The 20,654-nt window shown below is 40.4% G+C and overlaps 1 protein-coding gene across 1 annotated transcript in view; it reads left to right on the forward strand.

Annotated features, from left to right (window-relative positions):
* Positions 1–20,654, forward strand: part of MICU1 (mitochondrial calcium uptake 1) — a 236,120-nt gene that overhangs the window by 70,822 nt on the left and 144,644 nt on the right. Inside the window, exons 3-4 of the mRNA XM_029911332.1 lie at positions 5,565–5,748; positions 15,887–16,049. Coding sequence (XP_029767192.1) covers positions 5,565–5,748; positions 15,887–16,049 — 347 coding nt within the window. The remainder of the gene's footprint in view (positions 1–5,564; positions 5,749–15,886; positions 16,050–20,654) is intronic.

Here is a 20,654-nt window from a genome sequence, read left to right on the forward strand (position 1 = left end):
TCTTTTTATGGCCTGCTGCCATTATAGGTTTTCCCTTCTAGTGAGAAAATGATATGGTAGATCTCAAATGAATGAAGGCTACGCTCAGAAAGACCTGAAGACTTCTGGAATATGCTGCTCAGACATTTTCACTTTTGTTTCTACTGCCTGTCCCTCCCTTCTCACATTAATCTCCAGACTTCTTCTCCTTGTCCAGTTCTGTTCTGCCTGTGACGGGTTGGGTCACAGAGATCCCCTTGGGACTGCCACCTGATGTGCTGTGACTACCTCTGAGCCCGTTTTCCCTGCCAGCTTGGGACTTCAGAATCCTTTCTTGTTGAGCCAGACACGCTAGTCTGCTGCAAACACAGACCCAGGTCTGAACCACATCCCCCAAAGCTGCAGGCTTTAACTGAAAACCACTTTGCAGGTATTCCTGTCTCCAGCACCCAGATATCCAGTTCCCAATAGGGGTCCAAACCCCAAATAAATCCGTTTTACTCTGTAAAAAGCTTATACAGGGTAAACTCATAGTGTCCGCCCTCTATAACACAGAGAGAGAGATGCACTGCTGTTTGCTCCCCAAGGTACTAATTACTTATTCTGGGTTCAATAATAAACAAAAGTGATTTTATTAAGTATAAAAAGTAGGATTTAAGTGGTTCCAAGTAATAACAGACAGAACAAAGTAAGTTACCAAGCAAAATGAAACTAAAGACACAAGTCTAAGCCTAATACATTAAGAAACTGCATACAGGTAAATCTCACCCTTGGAGATGTTCCAATAAGTTTCTTTCACAGACTGGACCTAGTCTGGGTCGAATTCTTTCCCCTGGTATAGTTCTTGTTAGCTCCAGCTCCAGCTCAGGTGGTAACTAGGAGATTTCTCATGACTGGACCCTCCTTTGTTCTGTTCCACCCCCTTATATAGCTTTGGCACAAGACAGGAATCTTTTCTCTCTCTGGGTCCCCACCCCTTCTTCTAAATGGAAAAGCACCAGGTTTAAGATGGATTCCAGTACCAGGTGACATGGTCACATGTCCTGTGAGACCCCAAGCCTTCATTCTTCCTGGCTTGACTCACAGGAAGGCTTGTAAGTAAACAGAGCCATTTACAACCAATTGTCCTAGTTGATGGGAGCCATCAAGATTCCAAACCACCATTAATGGCTCACACTTTGCATAATTACAATAGGACCTCAGAGTTATATTTCATATTTCTAGTTTCAGATACAAGAATGATACATTTATACAAATAGGATGACCACACTCAGTAGATTATAAGCTTTGTAATGATACCTTACAAGAGACCTTTTGCATGAAGCATATTCCAGTTCCATTATATTCACACTCATTAGCATATTTTTATAAAATCATATGGAGTGCAACGTCACACCACCCCCAGCAATCTTCTATTCATTGAAGTTTTTGAAACTTTGCACTTTTAGAGAGAGGTAAGGGATTGACTCTGTGTACACCAATTTGCAGAGGGACAATAGGGTTGAGGTCTGTTATTTCTCACCTCTGTATATTATTTTATAATTTATTTAAAAATAGTTTTGCTGTTAACAAGCATGTTATCTCTGGAGAGACAAATCCACAGTTTGAGAACTGCAAAACTAAGCATCTCTGATGGTATCTTCTAGACTGAGCACTGAGTCCCATTGGGTAGATAGAAAGATTAACCTAAATAATCTATACAGAAGCTCCTGGAACCCCATAAGATTGGGTCCCTAAACCATGAACTATTGGAACTCATTTACAAAACTTTTCTTAAACATTACATGATTATATTGTCTCATACTATAGAATTAGGATTGATTATCCCTATGCCATGATGAGATAGCTTTGAACTATAATGTATCTTAATTAAAACTATCTTTAGATAAAATGCTTTTTGAGGAAAAAAATCTATCAAAAAATCCGATTTTAAATAAAAAAAAACAACAACCTGATTTTGTGTGTTTGTGTGTTTGTGTGTTTGTGTGTTTGATCATTGATTTTTATCCACCCTGTTGGTGAGTGGGGCTACAGATACCAAATTCCCTTCCCAGAGCTCACTTTGCCCATGTGGTGGGGAGACCTGCCTATTTTTAGCACACAGCCAAATGGCTCAGTGGACCTGAAGTTAAAATATTTGCCATGTTTTAATCCCATATGAGCTGCTGCTATATCCCCACCTCTGCTTTGATTTTAATGTTGTTTCCTTCCCCCATCCCCTCCTACTCTGGTTTCTCCCACATCTTTCTGGAGCTCTAGACTGTAATGTCATGAGGCCTCGTGTGGCAGCTACTATCCCTCTAACCAAAGAACAAGATATCTGTCATACTGTCAGGGCCGGCTCTGGCTTTTTTGCCACCCCAAGCAAAAAAAAAAACCTGCGGTGTGGCCAGAGCCAGGGTGCAGGGGGACTCCCTGTGCTGCAGATGTGCCCCAGGCAGCGGAGTGCGCGCCCCGGCTAGCGGGGTGGGGGAAGGGGGAGGGAGCAGGGGCAGAGAGAGAAGGGGGCGGCCAGGGCTTCCTTCAGCGGGGCGCTCGCCACCCGGCCCCTCCTGCCGCGCCGCCTGTCGGGAGGGCTCCGTGCTGCTCCGGTCGGCGGGCAGGGAAGGACACGGGCTGCCGGGCTTGCTGCAGACCTGGCACCGGCTGGGGCAGATGGAGCGTGCAGCAGGGCGCTCCCCTCCTCTGCGCCGCCGCCCCCTACAGGGATGGCCGAAGTGGCAAAGCAAAAAAAAAAAAAAAAAAAAAAAAGATTGGAGGGAAGCCACCCCTTAGAATCTGCAGCCCCAAGCACGAGGTTGCTCGGCTGGTGCCTGGCGCCGGCCCTGCATACTGTACACACTTCGTTCCTCTGGGCTCAGTCTCATGTAAGAATCAACCTCTGTTCGTTTGGGGAGTAAATTTTTGTCGGGGGAGGAGGGAGAACTCAGGCTCATAGTTCTCAGCTACTGGTAGCCATGGTGGACAGTGTAGTATAGGCAGGACTTGGTTAGACAACACACATGGTGGTAAAAGCAACCTATGTGACATGGTGAAAAATGTATGATACCTGTCTACGCTACATCTTCTGAGGCTGCTGCCACCAATAAAGAATTGTAGGTCCCAGTTTTGCCAGTATAGACACAGTCTAGTACAGAAGAAGCTGTGCTGTTTTTAACTATGGGTTTAAGTGCTACTATAGACAGTGTGTAAAGATGACCAGCTTAGATCAGGTCATCTCGAAACAACTTGGAAAATGGTTTTGTCCTGTCTACATAAGTACTTAAACCATTGCCAGCTACACCTCTAGCTGACAATGGGTACAGAATATGCAAATGCAGACCACTAGCCACTGGGCCAACCACACCAACTTTTAAAATCAATTTTAGGAACTTTTTCATTTTATTGCTTTCACATTTTAGATATTTTGCTTAAATGCTTATCAGAACTTGAAGAAAACTTGCATTCATAATGATAATTCTATTCTTAAGGTAACTCTTGAAACATTTCTGTAGAATTGGTACTTGCTTCTCTTAAGCAATGTAGAAGACTTACTACTTCCAAATCTATCACATGTAATAGTGGTTAGTGACTTATGAGGAGTTAGCAAGAATGGAGCTGTACTTTTTTGTGGTGTTTGATTTTGAAGTAATCTGTCCTCTTTATTTTACTTTTTCTTTATGTAATGCATGGAGACTATCCACAAACGTGGCTGTGTTTACCCGTGTGAAAAATCAGTAAAACTAGTATTTTTATTTTTAAAACATAAGGAACTTTTGATACACCGCTTCTACATTTTGTTGGTAAAAATGGGGGCCAAATATGAGTATTTTTTTTTTGCTTGAAGTTTAGGAGATACAAAGGTCCTGTGTCTTTTAGGGTAGGCTTTGTATATGAGATGTTATGCTTTTCATTTGTGGCATTGCGACTGAACTTTTATATGATAGATTGGATTAAAGCTCTGTTATTGCATTCTGTTGTGAAGTTTGCTCTGTGTACAAACTGTAGCCTACAACTTTGATGCCTCAAGTAGCTTTCATTGCTCATTGTTCACAGTGGGTTGGCAGTAAGACTGACTGTGGAGGTAGGCTGAATTTTCATCTGCAGAGAGGATTACTGGGAGGTGCTCTTGCACAGCAAGGGTATGTCTACACTACAGGATTAATCCGAATTTAGATAATTCGAATTTGGGAAACAGGTTGTATAAATTCGATTGTGCGCGGCCACACTAAGCACCTTAATTCGGTTTTTAACCACATTAATTCGGTGGTGTGCGGCCACACTACCCCATTAATTTAAACACAGTAATTCGGTGGTGTGCGGCCACACTAACCCTAATTCGAATTAACAAAATCGATTTAGGCTCTACTCCGTTCGTCGAGGTGGAGTACAGAAATCGATTTAAAGGGCCCTTTAATTCGAATTAACTGGCTCTGTAGTGTGGACGGGTGAAGGGTTAATTCGGATTAATGCTGCTAAATCCGAATTAATCCCGTAGTGTAGACCAGGCCCAAGAAAAGAGCCCCAGTGTTCTGCTTGTGTGCAGTATTTCTAATTTATGGATAACCAACTTCAGTCTTCATTGTCATTATTCCTTCACCCTTCAAATTCACTAGATTCAGCCATGAACGAAATACGACAGTCTGTCTGCTTGAAATCAAAAATAAATCAATTGAGCTGAGACCAAAAGGCTGCTTATTCTGAGCACAGCAGTACTGCATTCTGCTTCCTTCATCACTTTGTCTTACTTTTTTTCTTTTGGTAGAGGTTTTAAAGGCATTATGAGAGAAACACTTTTAAAGTCAGAATATTTTCTTTCTCATTTTCTGGAAAATAGCACTTGCTGCATCTCGGGGCGGGGGAGGGGGTTGTTTTTTGTTGGCTCCAAGATAAGCAGACATGTGAACTTGCATAATTCAGTCTGTGATTCATATATTTAGCTAGGTTCTTGGGAACAAACAAATGAATAATTAATATTAGTTTGTTTTGCAAGGGTGGGTGAATTCCACCGGGGGCGGGGGGGAAATATCAATATGTGTTGCAGATTCTTAAATATCCTAACTTTCATTCGCTTTTTATTCTTCAATCCTCAAAGCTCTGAATTGCAGCCAGTGTTCCAGTCAAGGAAGTCTGTGCAGGATTCCATTTTAAAGCTCAGTGATGTCATCCATTGGCTGTCAATGTTAAATCACTTGATGTGCTTTCTCTTCCCACCTGCCAAATACCCAGTGTTAACTGTGTCTGGAGATGGAGAAGTGGAAATTTATCATGGCAGGGTGCTACCATTGGACTGTTGGACCATACTAGTACACTAATTGAAGTTATTTCTCTTATTATTATTATTTTATTTTATTATTGTAACAACAGTAGTACCCACAGACACCAATCAGGATCAGGACCCCATTGTACTAATTGTTTTACCAGACACACAGTCAGAGACAGTCCCTGCCTCAAGCATTTTACGACTTTAGATGTTTACAGTCAAATCTGCTGTTATTCCAATCTGCTTGTTTGGTTGAATACAATGTTAAAAATTGGTTAACTTGTTACATATGGATCCTCTAAAGTTCCTGAATTAATCGTTGTTGTTTTCCTGCCTATCACAGAGCCCATGCAGAAGCACCGTCATCTGTAAAACACAATGCAAGGACAGAAACTAATGAAAAAGTGAAGGATCAAGAAGAAGAGGAGAATGGCGATGATAGAAAGACTGTCGAGTCAAGTGGTGGAGGGGCTCAGCCCGAAGAGAAGAAGAAGAAGAAACAACGTTCTGGATTTAGAGATCGTAAGGTACAAAAGCTTGTCACGCAGAATGTTCTTCTATACTGCTGCAGTTGCACAGTAATGAAACAGGGAGAGAAAATACAGGACACAGAATAAAACTTTAAATACTGTAAGTACTCATGGGCTGACTTTTGTTATTTACATTTACTGGCCTTCATTTTAAAGGGGACTAGTGACTTTGAGTCACCCCTTTTCTGAGTGCTCAACTTGAGATCCCTTAAGAGGGCTTGATTTTTGGGAAGTGTGGCCCTTATGAGGTATCTCAAGTTGGGTAACTAAAAAGTGAGTTACTCAATCACTAGTTCCTTTTTAAAATTTAGGCTAGTGGCCTTCTACCTTGCTCTATATTAAAAAGCAGTGATTAAAATCTGAGAAGCCTGACATAATTAAAAATTGTGTCTTAAGTGTCTTGCCAGTTGTGGAGGGGTTGGGTAAGAAGGGGTGGCTCCTTTTTATTCCATGTGGTTACCCTCTCACTGGGGCTACTGAAACACAACTTTTCTCTTTTCTGCATTCATAGAAAGTGTGCACCTATATTTATTTGCTGTTTGATTTTTCACCCTCTCTCCCCCCTATTTTTAAATAGGAAAAAAGCACTATAATAGTGAAGTGGTACTTCTGACCTACCTTCATTACTGGGAAGTTATGAGTGTTTTGGACTCCTTAGAATGATCTGCAACATTAGTTGGTCAATAGCTGTTACTATCAATATTACAAGATTACAGTTTGGTCTGACGAAAAGTCCTATAACTCAGTCTTAGCCGATGTCTGTATTTTTTTTTAACCTCTCTGGATGCTTGTTTCATTGGGTTATGTTTTTTTTTAAGGGTCTATGCAGTACCAAACAGAAGAACAAAAGAGTGTATTTTCTTCACATTTCCTTTTCTATAATTTGTTTCTGATAATTATTTTAAGTCCATATGCTGGAGGCTGCATCTCGTTAGTTGCTAAATTGTAAGTGATTAGTATGTAGTGGCTCAATAACTTTTCATATGTTGTAAAGGTTTTGTTTGGAGACGCAGAATTATTTTTTGGTCTCAGTAGTTAGGCTAGATAACTCAGTTAAATTCCATATATCTCAGGGTGTCTCCTGGGGTTATAGACTGTCCCTTCTACTGGTATGTTAGTGAGGATTTTAAGTGAAGTTCCATTCTAAGATGCTAGGCTGAGATTTTCACAACTGTGTAAGGGATGTGGATGCCCAGTACCCATTAATTTTAACGGGAATTAGGTATTTAAATCCCTTAGGCAGTTTTGAAAATCTCAGCACTCATCTATACTAGTTTAGACAAATAGGTTTATTTTTCTCTACCAGCAAGGCGCAAAGTTATGATAGGTATGATGGTGGGGAGTGGGGTTGCTTGCTGGCTCCCTCTGCTGTTGCCTCCAGCTGCTGAAGACAGGATACATTTGTTGGCTAGTATGGATATTTATTTTAAGTAATTAGGAGCCATTCCTAAAATTACCAACCTCTCTCCCTTCTAAATTAGGAAAGGTGGGGCTATGGTCAGGTTTCACAAGTAAGATGTTTCAGCAGTGAGAATCGTAGAGTAAATTAGTTTATAAGATTATAATAGATTATAGTTGCAAGTCATCAGGTCCACACTAGAACTGGATTTCTCTCTTCTGACTCAGTGATAATCACTGAACCTACGGTGGTTAATCAGATTAGTAGTTTGCCAGCCTCGTGATTTTATGGGAGCAACAATAAGTAGATTGCTTCAGCATGGCCCATTGGCTAACTGAGTTATTTCTCATGTAGAATCAATGGTAACAGTTTGTTCTGATGAAGGTGTGATACTGGCAGACCAGATGCCAACTCATGCCAACATCCCCATTTCTCCACTGAACACTGACAAATACATAGTTGGAACGCTTGTAAGTTGCTGCATGCATTAATCTCATTTTTAACATCTGTATCCCATATTATAAGGTAATATTAGAACATTTTATTTGTAAACCTCTGTAACTGTGTAAATCACCAGACAGAAGAGAGACATTAGGTAGTGTGAAATGCAGGTCTTCAACCAGAGGTGATAAGTCCTGCCTATCATGGGAAGCTCATCACCACCAGAGAGACAAGTATGGAACATTCAAGAAGGCAAAAGTCTTCATTGCTTTGTCCTTTCAGTGAAGATGAGTCATGCAAGTGAATTCATCCCATCAGCTGAGTCTGCAGCTCAGAGCAGAAGGAAGGAAGGGAATGAAAAACACTAACAAGAAGGAACTGTTTCTTTATGCTGCTTGGACACTGGGAGGAAAGGATTACTAGGCATAAGCAAATGATCTCCAGTGCTTAGCCTGAGTTACTGCTAAAGGACATATAGGGCTTGCTTATTATAGAAGTTTCCATTACTTTTTGGAACTTTAGATTGGAACTCATTTGTGTGTATATATTTTTAGCTGCTTTAACCTTGTAAATAACTCTCTTGATTCCTTTTCCTATATAATAAAATCTTTAGATAGTTTATTATAGGATTATCTACAAGTGTCTTTGGTGTGAGATCTAAAGTGCATTTTACCTGTGATAAGTGACGGGTACTTTGGGACTGGGAGTAACCTGAATATTGCTATAATCCTTGGTGTAAGGGATGAACTGTCACAAAGATAGGTTTACCTGGGTGGCAGGACAGATCAGAGTATCCAAGGGAACTGTCTGTGATTCCATGGTTGGGCTGTTATAGTGCTTGAGGAGTTTACACTGGATAATTGGTTGGTGAAATCTAAATGTAGATCTCGCAGCCAGTTTGGGGTTTGTGCCCTGATTCTTATCAGTCTTCCCAAAGGCTGGTACTCACAACCTTGAGCCACTGCAGGACATCTTGACAGAAGGTTTACCAGCATCTTTACTAACAATAAATCCTATTCTTACACAGCACAGGGGTAAGCATGTCTCCTCAGAACCTGATGCTGAAGTCTAGTCCTGCATGAGGCAGTAAGCCTAACTGGTAGTCTTCCAGCAATTCACCAAGCACCAGAGCCCATGTTTCTGTTGTTTAAGTGAACCCTTTATTTGTGGGCTTGGTCCCATCTCTGGTATGTAGTCAGCAGTTACAGTAGTGGATGACCTGCCTAACTGATGTATGTTGTATTATTTTTGTAATTACTGTAAAGTCAGCCACATGAAGTGGGTGAGTTTGGACACAGACTCAGGTTCTGTGTTCTGATGTTGGAGCAACTTGACCCATTCACATTCAAAACTGTAGTCAGATGAAATTATAGGAGGATGCTCTGCTCTGAAAATTGGTCAGTTGTAGCAGTTCAGGAGTTTCTGGCACATAGAATCATAGAATATTAGGGTTGGAAGAGACCTCAGGAGGTCATCTAGTCCAGTCCCCTGCTCAAAGCAGGACCAACACCAACTAAAACATCCCAGCCAGGGCTTTGTCAAGCCTGACCTTAAAAACCTCTAAGGAAGGAGATTCCACCCCCTCCCTAGGTAACCCATTCCAGTGCTTCACCACCCTCCTAGTGAAATAGTGTTTCCTAATATCCAACCTAAACCTCCCCCACTGCAGCTTGAGACCATTGCTTCTTGTTCTGTCATCTTCCACCACTGAGAACAGCCTAGCTCCATCCTCTCTGGAACCCCCCCTTCAGGTAATTGAAGGCTGCTATCAAATCCCCCCTCACTCTTCTCTTCTGCAGACTAAATAACCCCAGTTCCCTCAGCCTATCTTCGTAAATCATGTGCCCCAGCCCCCTAATAATTTTTGTTGCCCTCTGCTGGACTCTCTCCAACTTGTCCACATCCCTTCTGTAGTGGGGGGACAAAACTGGACCCAATACTCCAGGTATGGCCTCACCAGTGCCGAATAAAGCGGAATAATCACTTCCCTTGATCTTCTGGCAGTGCCCCTACTAATACAGCCCAAAAAGCCGTTGGCCTTTTTGGCAACAAGGGCACACTTCTGACTCATATCCAGCTTCTCGTCCACTGTAATCCCCAGGTCCTTTTCTGCAGAACTGCTGATTAGCCAGTCGGTCCCCAGCCTATAGCGGTGCATGGGATTCTTCCTTCCTAAGTGCAGGACTCTGCACTTGTCCTTGTTGAACCTCATCACATTTCTTTTGGCCCAATCCTCCAGTTTGTCTACATCACTCTGGACCCTATCCCTACCCTCCAGCGTATCTACCTCTCTCCCCAACTTAGTGTCATCTGCGAACTTGCTGAGGGTGCAATTTATCCCATCATCCAGATCATTAATAAAGACGTTGAACAAAACCGGCCCTAGGACCGACCCCTGGAGCATTCCACTTGATACCGGCTGCCAACTAGACATCGAGCTGTTGATCACTACCCGTTGAGTCCGACAATCTAGCCAGCTTTTCTATCCACCTTATAGACCATTCATCCAATCCATACTTCTTTAACTTGCTGGCAAGAATACTGTGGGAGACCGTATCAAAAGATTTGCTAAAGTCAAGATATATCACATCCACCGCTTTCCCCGTATCCCCATAGACACTTATCTCATCATAGAAGGCAATCAGGTTGGTCAGGCATGACTTGCCCTTGGTGAATCCATGTTGACTGTTCTTGATCACCTTCCTCTCCTCCAAGTGCTTCAAAATGGATTCCTTGAGGACCTGTTTCTTGATTTTGCCGGGAACTGAAGTGAGGCTGACCGGTCTGTAGTTCCCCGAGTTCTCTTTCTTCCCTTTTTAAAATACGGGCACTATATTTGCCTTTTTCCAATCATCTGGGACCTCTTCCGATCACCACGAATTTTCGAAGATAATGGTCAGTGGCTCTGCAATCACATCAGCCTACTCCCTCAGCACCCTTGGATGCATTAGATTTGGACCCATGGACTTGTGCATGTCCAGCTTTTCTAAATAGTCCTTAACTTGTTCTTTCACTACTGAGGGCTGCTCACCTTCTCCCCATACTGTGTTGCCCAGTGCAGCAGTCTGGGAGCTGACCTTGTCGGTGAAGACCAAGGCAAAAAAAGCATTGAGTACTTCAGCTTTTTCCACATCATCTGTCACTATGTTGCCGCCCCCATTCATATTCTTCTCATGTCTTCCTATAATAAACCAAAAGGTCGTATGTGTGGTGTCCTAGCATAGGGGGAAAAAATTTCAGTTGAAATCTTCGAGTTTTGAAACATGGTTGTTATCCCAGCACTGTTAATGAATGCAATAATTAGTGATGAAATAATAAATTAAGCATGTCACAAGTTATTTTGGATGGTGAAGCAATGTAGGAGGAAGCTAGGATATTATCGCTCAGCATCAATTAGAGCCTGAGGCTGTTGTTATAAACTGATGATTCTAGGGCAAATATCCTCTTGTGTACATCTGTAACTTGAGTAAAATTTAGATTTGTTTATAAACGAGAGAGAAGGAAACGGTGATAAAGTGCTATTGTAGCTGAAGGTTAATGACACAACATGAATGGTGTAACTTGTTCGCTGATTAATTTGAAAAAGAGTTTATGTACTGCATTAGGACTACTTCACTAAGATCTATTTGGGAACTGTCATTAAGTCTTGGCAGGTATTCTGCATTATGAGCGTTAATTATGCTGAGACTTCATTTCAATATGCATTGCAGTAAGCAGCCTAAAGTAAATGAATGTTAATTTATCTGCACTATTACTATGCAGGGTGTGTGTGAAACCAAACTGCTAGAGTTCCTGCTCTATCAGATGATGATGATCCGAGGGGCCTGATGACACTGTGGAAGTGCATTGAAATGTTAATTACAGTGAACCTTGGTTTATTTAGTTTTTTTTCTCATGACAACAGAAGAGATTCTTTTCCTCCAACCTGTCATATAGAGCCGACTTTAAGCTTCCAGAACAGTGGTTCTGTCTTGTTGGGCATGGGGGATCCCTTACTGCTGTTTTTTCAAACCATCTCCCTAATTTAGGAATATTTGTATTAATTGGCAAATGCAAACTCTCCCCTTTGAGCCAGGTGATACTGCTCTCAGAGTCTAGGTTTTGGCTAGAGTTTAGCTTTTTAGACTGCACAATATCTTTTCACTAGCCTGCGTTATACAGATTATTGAAAACCTTTCAGAAATAGGAAGAACCTGTTGTCAGAAGGATACCATCTCAGGAAATGTTGTGAAAATCCTTGCAACCTGCTGTATTCCAAAAACAGAAAATAATAATAATTTTCTCGCCAGAAGTAACTCTACTAGGATTGACTTTAGTCCTGAGTCTTAAGGATACTTCTGAATAGGTATTAATGTTTTCCCTGTTGAAATGACCGAGAAAAACCCACGCACATGCGATGTGTGTGTAAAATATAACTACTAATATTATTTGTGTATCCTATTGTCTCTGTCCTGTTCATCCTCTGTTAAGTGATGAAATAGCTTCAGCTGATCTGATGCAGTTGTGAACAGAGCTGTGTACAATAGAGAAGAATATAACTAATCTTGTTCATTGGTGTATTAGAAAATTTCAATGTTGAATCTGTTTTTCTATAAGATTGGATTTGAGAACAGCCTGTTAGATATGGAACTAGTTGGATTTTTTTTATTTTTTTTTTTTGGTAATTCCACATTTGGCTCAAATTCCCTGTTTTGTTAACCTGTCGTCAGTTGTCACTTTCAGATATTTGTTTGCCCCTTGATGTTTGTTATGGCTAATAATTAGAATTTGAAAGAAAGTTTGCACGTCTCCAATTTGTAATAATGACATCTAACATTATCCTTCACTAAGTTCTTTTATATGACATTTACTAAACTCACTGTTTTAAAAGACACATTTCCTCCTTGCTTTTAATATTTTTGTCCTTTTCTGGTCCTATGTATATTACTTCTTAATCCCGATGTAAATCACAAAAACAAAACAAGAATCCATCAAGATTTTGAATTGATCCATTATTGCATACGTGTTCTATCCCGATTCTGAATTCCATGGACTCTTATCTACAGCTAGAATCCATACGCAGGATGTAGATGGATTCAGAAATCCTTCTTGATTTTCAAGAAACTGCTAGGTCAGTTTTTGCTTTATTTTTCAAAATATTACCGATTTTGGGTCCAGTTAAAATGGTACACTGAAATACTTGCTCACTTCCTTATCACCTCTTTTTTGTTGTTGATGTCTTATCTTAAATTGCAGTCTAATCAGAATACAGCAATCAGGAAGCTGACACAGGCTGAACTTTCAAGTCCGCTTACTCTAGAGCTATGTGTTCTGAATTGAATTCCTGTGAAATCTAGTATTGATCTAAGGATGCTTTCTGATGGTCTGTTTCATTAAGTGCTAGGACATGAGATACTGTCTTCTCTGTGTACTACAGGCCATGCTTTGAGATCAGTGTTTATTCCAAGATGGAGGTAACAGTTTGCAAAAGCACATGAACATTTGGCTGGTGGTAATGTAGAAATAAAAGCTGCTGAGCAAAGACTTGCTGTTCTTGGACACAATGGAATACAAATCTATATTTTTGCATACTACTACCATTACCTTAATGAGTTTGTGATCATTTAGGCTTTCCACTGACTTAGATCAACTCTGATTGCATGCTTGAGAAAAACTTGTATGTTTGCAAGATTCACAAATGATAAACTGGCTCTGGGCAGAGATTTGAGAATAGGGCCCAGGGTGAATGATTTAAATCAAATTGATTTAAATCACTAGTCAGGAAGACTCGATTTAATTATGGTTTTCTACATAAAAGTGCATTCTTGTTGGTTGCTATAACCTTAATACATATTCTTCACAACTCAGAGATAGATGTAGGTTTCATTTTTAGAAGGTACACACTATACATTTTTAAACAGTGATTTATTTTGAAAACTTTTCAGATTAGTTTTACAGCTATATCAGAAAATGAATGATTGTTTTGTTATTTCATTTACCAAAGGTAATTGAAGCAGATATTTATGAAGTCATTGGGAGGTGAACTATCTCCAATTCAACAGGTTAATCATTAATATTGGGAGGATTTTCTTGCCATGCTGTATTAGGAGGAGAACATCACCAGACAGACATTTAAATTGTTCTATTTAACTAAAATAACGATGTTAAGTATTCTGGATTTTTTTTCTTCAACAGCAAACATATAATATTTTAACAAAACAAACATATGTCCCTCGCTTCTCACATTTATCTCCAGACTTCTTCTCCTTGTCCAGATCTATTCTGCCCCCAACAATCTTCTATTCATTGAACTTTTCAAAACTTTGCACTTTTAGAGAGAGGTAAGGGATTGACTCTGTGTACACAAATTTGCAGAGGGACAATAGAGTTGAGGTCTGTTATTTCTCCCCTCTATATATTATTTATTTATTTAAAAACATTTTTGCTCTTAACAAGCATGTTACCTTTGGAGACACAAGTCCACAGTTTGAGAACTGCAAAACTAAGCATCTCTGATTGTATCTTCTGGACTGAGCACTAAGTCCCATTGGGTAGATAGAAAGATTAACCGAAATAATCTATACAGAAGCCCCTGGAACCCTGTAAAATTGGGTCCCTAATCCATGAACTATTGGAACTCATTTACAAAACTTTTCTTAAACATTACATGAATATATTGTCTCATACTATAGAATTAGATTTTATAATCCCTATTCCATGATGAGATATCTTTGAGCTATAATGTGTCTTTAAATAGGGTTTTTTCCTCAAAAAGCATTTTATTAAAAAAAAAATGGATTTAAATAAAAAAAAGGATTTTTTTTTTTTAAAATCATTGATTTTTATTCACCCTGATGGGGCCCCTGCAGAATCTTATAAAAATGTAGTGCAAAAGGATTAGAGGAATAAGTGAGGCAAAATTATGCCTTTGTTCATGAGGGTCGGACAGTGGCTAACAGTAATCATGCCCAACTCCAATCCAGAAATGAAGGATTACTCATCTCCTTCCCCGCCCCCCATCTTTCCTCTCTCTTCACATCTCTTTCCCTCTCTTACACCAAAATTAAAGTAGGGAATAAACTGAGCTTTTACTCAATATTGCCCAGATGTCAGGGACCATGGCTCTTCAACCCTGGTCCTCAGGGCTCTTTGGTGCTAAGAGGTTCAACCTGCCACCTAGGGGCCTGCCAACTACTTTCAGAATAGGAGCTGAACTCAGAGAGAGGGCCCCAGTTGTGGGAGCTGATTGGCAGAACACTGGGGACCCTGATTGGTCCACAGCCGCTGTTTAAACTGAGCACAAGAACAGGAAGTTGTCCATCCAACTGGGATCCACCCTGCTCTGGATTGTGTGCTTTGTGCTTCCTGTTCCCCTGGATTGAATTCCTGATGTCCTGACCCTCCCTGACTCTGTTTATTGATCTGTGGTTCTGCTCTCAAGTTTGTGTTCTGCCTCTGATTTCCTGGTAACCTGACCCTGACTGCCTCCTGACACTCAATTCTCAGTTTATTCTGTTCCCTGTCTTGAACTCTGACCTCGCAGTATTTGACCTGTCCTGATTCCTGACTCCTGCTTTGACCACTAAGTCAGACTGCCAATGTCCTGGTCATGACACCAGCCCAAGTGTTCTAAAATCATGATTCAGGCCCCAAAAAATTGAGGTTGGCATAATAATAGCAAGATTTTTTTTAAATAATAATTTTTGTTCTCTTTATTTACATTCTGATTTTTGAATATTGAAGGTTCATGTCGTTAAATTTTTCTCCACAACCATGAGAGCTAGAAACTTAGTTTTAAAAAAATTAACACTGAAATTCTTAAGTGATCACATGACTCCAGGGGCTGGGGCTTTAGAAAAACATGAGACTTCAGATAAAATACAAGATTTGTGATAAAATCCTGAGAGTTGGCAACACTAAGGCCTGGTCTACACTTAAAATTTAGATCTACCTAGTTATGTCACTCAGGTGTGGAAAAAATTCACATCCCTCTGTGACGTAATAAAGCTGATCTAATTCTTGGTGTAGATGCATCTAGATTGATGGAAGAATTATTCTGTCAACATAGCTGTTGCCTCTGAGATATGGATCAATTACAGTGACTGAAAAACCCATTGCGTTGTTGTAGGAAGCATCTACACTACAGGCAGTGTAGCTGTGCTGGTGTAGTGTAATCGTAGCCTAACCCATGTTGGCATTGTGCAGCCATTGCATTTAGAACCTGTCATAATATGGCAAAGTTTTACCAGGATTAAATATGGAGTGAAAGTTGGAAAACTCTTGTATGCAGTGATATGTGTTTAACTTAATTTCTAGGTGATGGAGTATGAGAACAGGATACGAGCCTACTCCACTCCAGACAAAATCTTCAGATACTTTGCCACCTTGAAAGTAATACATGAGCATGGAGAATCAGAGGTTTTTATGACACCACAAGATTTTGTGAGATCCATTACTCCTAATGAAAAACAACCAGAACGTAAGTAATATATACAGTAATTATGTTTAGGGGCGATATATGTAATGAAGAGTTCAGAATACATTTTTTACTGTCTCTTTGTAGTCAGCTTTTACTTACCATTGTACAAATAGGTTGGCAAGGGATCACCTTGTATTTGTATATGTTTATGTTGCCTAGCACAATGGGCCCTGTAGATGCTGCTGCAATACAAATAAATATTTTCCTCTAAATGCATGTACTCGTGGATGCATAATATTATACAGAGTAGTAATAGAGTAAAAAAGTAATGATTTAGTTCAGCAGGTAATATGTTCAGCTTTTCATCAGAAGACTACAAAGTTTAAATTCCATATCAGCACTTGGGCTCGTATCCAGTACTCTCACTGCAGTGGAGTACTGCAGGATAATTAGGCATGGCAGAATTTAATTTTTATTTTTTTAGAATGTCAACAGATATCAATGTTCATTTTAGGCATTTTTCCTATTTTTAATTATTTAAATTTTCACAGTTGCAGTAAATTGGGGGGTTATGCCAGACAATAATTTAATGACAGTAAAGTTTGAGATTCAAAATTTAAATCTTTATAACTGTTAAAGCACAAATTATCAACATTGCATGTCAAAATATACAATATAAATATACTTAAAGCAACTCTAGTTTTCAAGCAGCGTTTTTCTTACTTGCATCTATATAAATTTCTGTTACCGACGGAAATATTTTTCATCAGTTTGTTTGTGTGTATGGTGAAATCGACGTTTACTGACATTTACTGATAACATTTTAATCCATCCAAGCCTAAGGATAATGGTGATGTATTACAAGAAATGACAGCTTTTACAGGAAACAGCATTTACAAAGTCCATCTATTTTCCTTCTGCCATTTCTTGTGGCTGTCCAGTTAAAAGTTAGATGTGGTATCACTCCTTAGATGGGTTAAGCGCTCCTGGTGTTCTGGCCAACATTTCCTTTTTCAAAACAAATCTTAATAATTTTATGCTAAATCTTGAAGTGTCATTCTGTTTACATTACAAAACACTAGTTAAATGTTGTACTTAGAGTGACTAAGAATACATTTTGACATACCTTGAAGCTAAAAATTGTTGTCTAAAATGGATTTCTGTTTTATTGTATCTAAGGAAATATCAGTGTCTCTTTGGTACATGCCCTTGTCAAACAGAGGAGATTATCTTCCTTTATGCTTAATAGTCAAAGACCATTTAAAATGAACGTGAAGATCTGTCCTGAACCTACAAATGGTGAAAACATTGGAAGTGGCAGCAATTTGAAGTAAAGCTGAATAGCAGCCCCATAGTCTGTCAGGCTAGTCTGTTCTGTGGTATTGCAGGAACGCCGGACTTCATTCCACTGCTAACTTAAAAAAAAGTGTTGGCAGATGTCATCTGAACGTGCTCAGAATGTATTTCTCCATCCCAAAATCGTTAACTTCATTGTCCAAACAATTTTTCTTCCAAAAGTCATTGTGGATGCGCATCCCTTTGAGGAATATTTACATGCTGAATTTCAAAGCTCAGTTTTTAAAATTATATATGTGGGGAAAAAGTAGGGAAAAGGTACTTCTCTTCCCCACCCCCACCCCCATTAGCCTCATATGTAACTCACTGGTACAAATAGATTTTTCTCAAAAAATTTAAATAAAAAATAACCTTTTAGCTGAGACTGCACATGGAAAACTTTAGCCTCAAATGTTAATTTTTCAGGCAGTCACAAACAAATGAAAATGGGGTTATAATTGAAACTGTTTTGACATCTTAAATAAAGAGACTACCACCAAATGAATCCTGTATATTTAAATTTGTAAAGTGATAGAATAAACTATATGCATGAGGTAAGAAAGAAATCAATACTGTCCTGTTATGATATGATCAGATAACTTAATATTCACTCCTTATTTAAAATGCCGTGAACTGGTTGTGGATTTTCAAATGCGAGTACATGAGTTGTTATTTTTTTGGTACATAGTAAAAGAAAATGGGGTGCATTACTAGCTAGTAGTCTGAATGTTAGTAACATGGTTTTAATTCCAACATCTTAAGGTATTAATTCTATTTACAAATCTATTTTAAAAAATGTAATACCTTGTTGAGACATGAGATGCTAAAGTGTCAGTGCCTTTAAAAATGGAAACTTTGTCAGGCATATAACTGTAACAATGCTAGCAATCTCTCGTGTATTCTGTGTGATATAGTCATATGGTTTGGTTGAAAGTGTATGTATACTACTTTCAGGATGGTGAGTGGTGGGTGGCAGTTTGTATTTTTAAGGAGCACTGACTTCAGCCAGGTCTACACTACACACTTAATTCAGTATAACTACATCATTCAGGGATATGAAAAATCCACACCTCTGAGCGGCGTAGTTATACCGACCTTATTCCCTGTGTAGACAGCACTATGTTGGTGGGAGAGGTTCTCCTGCCGACACAGCTACCGCCTCTTGTGGAGGTGGAGTTATTGAGCCAATGCAAGAGCTCTCTCCTGTCGGCTTAGAGCAGAGGTTCTCACAACAAATATTTTGGTGGCTTCAGAGCGCAGCGGCCAACTCTTGCTGGTGGCCACTCTGATGTATAAATGTGCACATATACATGTCCAAATCATTGTAATTTATTTATGTAGGGTTGTTTTTTGCAAACTTAATAATAACAATAATAACATACAGTTGTCTCTATTCTTTACTGCACCTAAACAGAATAGAAATAAAAAAGACGGTGCTTTGCATGTGCTTGTCTTGTGGTGTTGTTTTCTTTTGTTTTTTTTGGTTTTTTTTTTTTTTAGATTTGCTATCTAGTAAGTCTGCTGCTGTGAAAAGTGATATAAATATGTTTGTTAATACCATTTTTCACAGAATCAGACTTGCTAGCTAGCTGGGAGACAGTGAAAAGTGATATTAACAAACATACAAATATCACTTTTCACAGCAGATTTACTCAGCCCTGGCAAGCTGGGGGACAAATTAAGCCCTGGATGGGGAGGTGGCTAGGGAGGCAGCGGGGGCCAGGGTTGATGGATGGGGGCGCCAGAGGAGGCAGCGGAGGCCAGGGGCGATGTGGGGAATTGTGAGCCCAGTCCGGGAGAAGGCGCCCGAAGCCTCATGGCCGGAGCCTGCCGCCCACCACCCCAGGGCTGAAGCCGGAAGCCCGATCCCCACTGCCCCCTGAAAGGTGGGGAACTCACACCAGCTGCCTGCTCCTCCAGCGTTTCTGGCTCCAGAGGGGGACAGGACCCACCCAACCCCTTCTGGCAGCTCCGGGAGAGGGGCCCCTGCTTTCCCCCCTCCAAGCACCACCCAGGAAGCTGTGGCCACATGAAAAGCCCCTGGTAGCTACATGCTGCCATGGTGGCCGCATTTGAGAAACGCTGGCTTAAAGCATCTTCACCAGAAGAGCTACAGTGGTGCAGCTGCGCCGATGCAAGCTTCTAGTATAGACCTGCCTTTCTTTTTGTAGCTATTATCTTTCTGGCAAGCAGGGTCCAGGCGGTCACCTAGGGCACTACAATTTGGGGGGCAGCGACCGTGGCGGTATTTCGTGGAAGGTCCCACCGCCTCTGTTGGGGGCGGCATTTCGGGGCGGGACCTTCCGCCGCCTAGGGCAGCAGAAAAGCTGGCGGCGCTCCTGCTGGCAAGGAGCACTGCTTGGAGTATCCTTCAAAGTTTATCATTGGCACAGCTTGTCTGCAAGGCTATCTATTCAGTGACATGAAGCGCTCTACCAGGGTTACGGATATCTCCTCTGTAAAGCTTAGGGCCCTTGTTATATGGTAGAGTAAAACACTGAATGAAAATTGTTTGGTTTACATTGAGCAGGGCAGAAAGCTGTCCTTAGGTCTTACCTTGCTGGCCTGAAAACATATTTTAATATGACTGTCAAGGTTTGTTTTTTTTAAAGGCAAAAAGGTATTATTAGGTTTTTTCTTCCTCATTAAGTGTTCAAAATCACGATAGGATATTAGTATGTAAATTATTTGAAAGAATGATTTGATATATGTAATGAAGATTGGAGATGTACTCGTGTAATATAATCAAACCAGGTATAATTTTGTTTTCAAATGTTTTAAAAACTAATAGTAGGAAGGAAATATGGGCTAATTTTGAAACCAGAAGTCTTCACTAAAAAGATTAATGGTGACCATATGCTCAACACAATTAATACTAACAACAAGAGGAAAGGAATGCAAGTCAAAATAAGGCAAGTTGAGGGGATATAGAACTTCTTGTTCTTTTAAAATCTAAATCTAAAGATTTAAAATCTAAATCAAATCCAGGTTAGTTCCATTCCAAAAACAGCAGTTGTCCTGAGGATGCAGAGGAATACACGTAAGGTGGTCTCTCTCCTGGGTGGAGTGTCTGCCCTGGCAGGGGAGGAGGGTCTCTGCCTTTGTGGGGGTTGCACTCTTACCCCCTATCTAGCATGGGGCTTTGCCTGCCGTGAGAGCAGTAGCCCCTGTGACGGGTTGGATCACAGAAACGCCCTTGGGAGCTGCCAACTGATGTGCCAAGACTACCCCTGTTCCTATTTTCCCTGCCAGCTCGGACTCTAGCACCCTGTTTTGCTGAGCCAGATACTCCTGTCTGCTCCAACAAAGACCCAGGTCTGAATTACTTGC

This window comes from Terrapene carolina, unplaced genomic scaffold, assembly GCF_002925995.2.
Source record: "Terrapene carolina triunguis isolate 2854851 unplaced genomic scaffold, T_m_triunguis-2.0 Scaffold95, whole genome shotgun sequence".
Lineage (NCBI taxonomy): Eukaryota > Metazoa > Chordata > Testudines > Emydidae > Terrapene > Terrapene triunguis.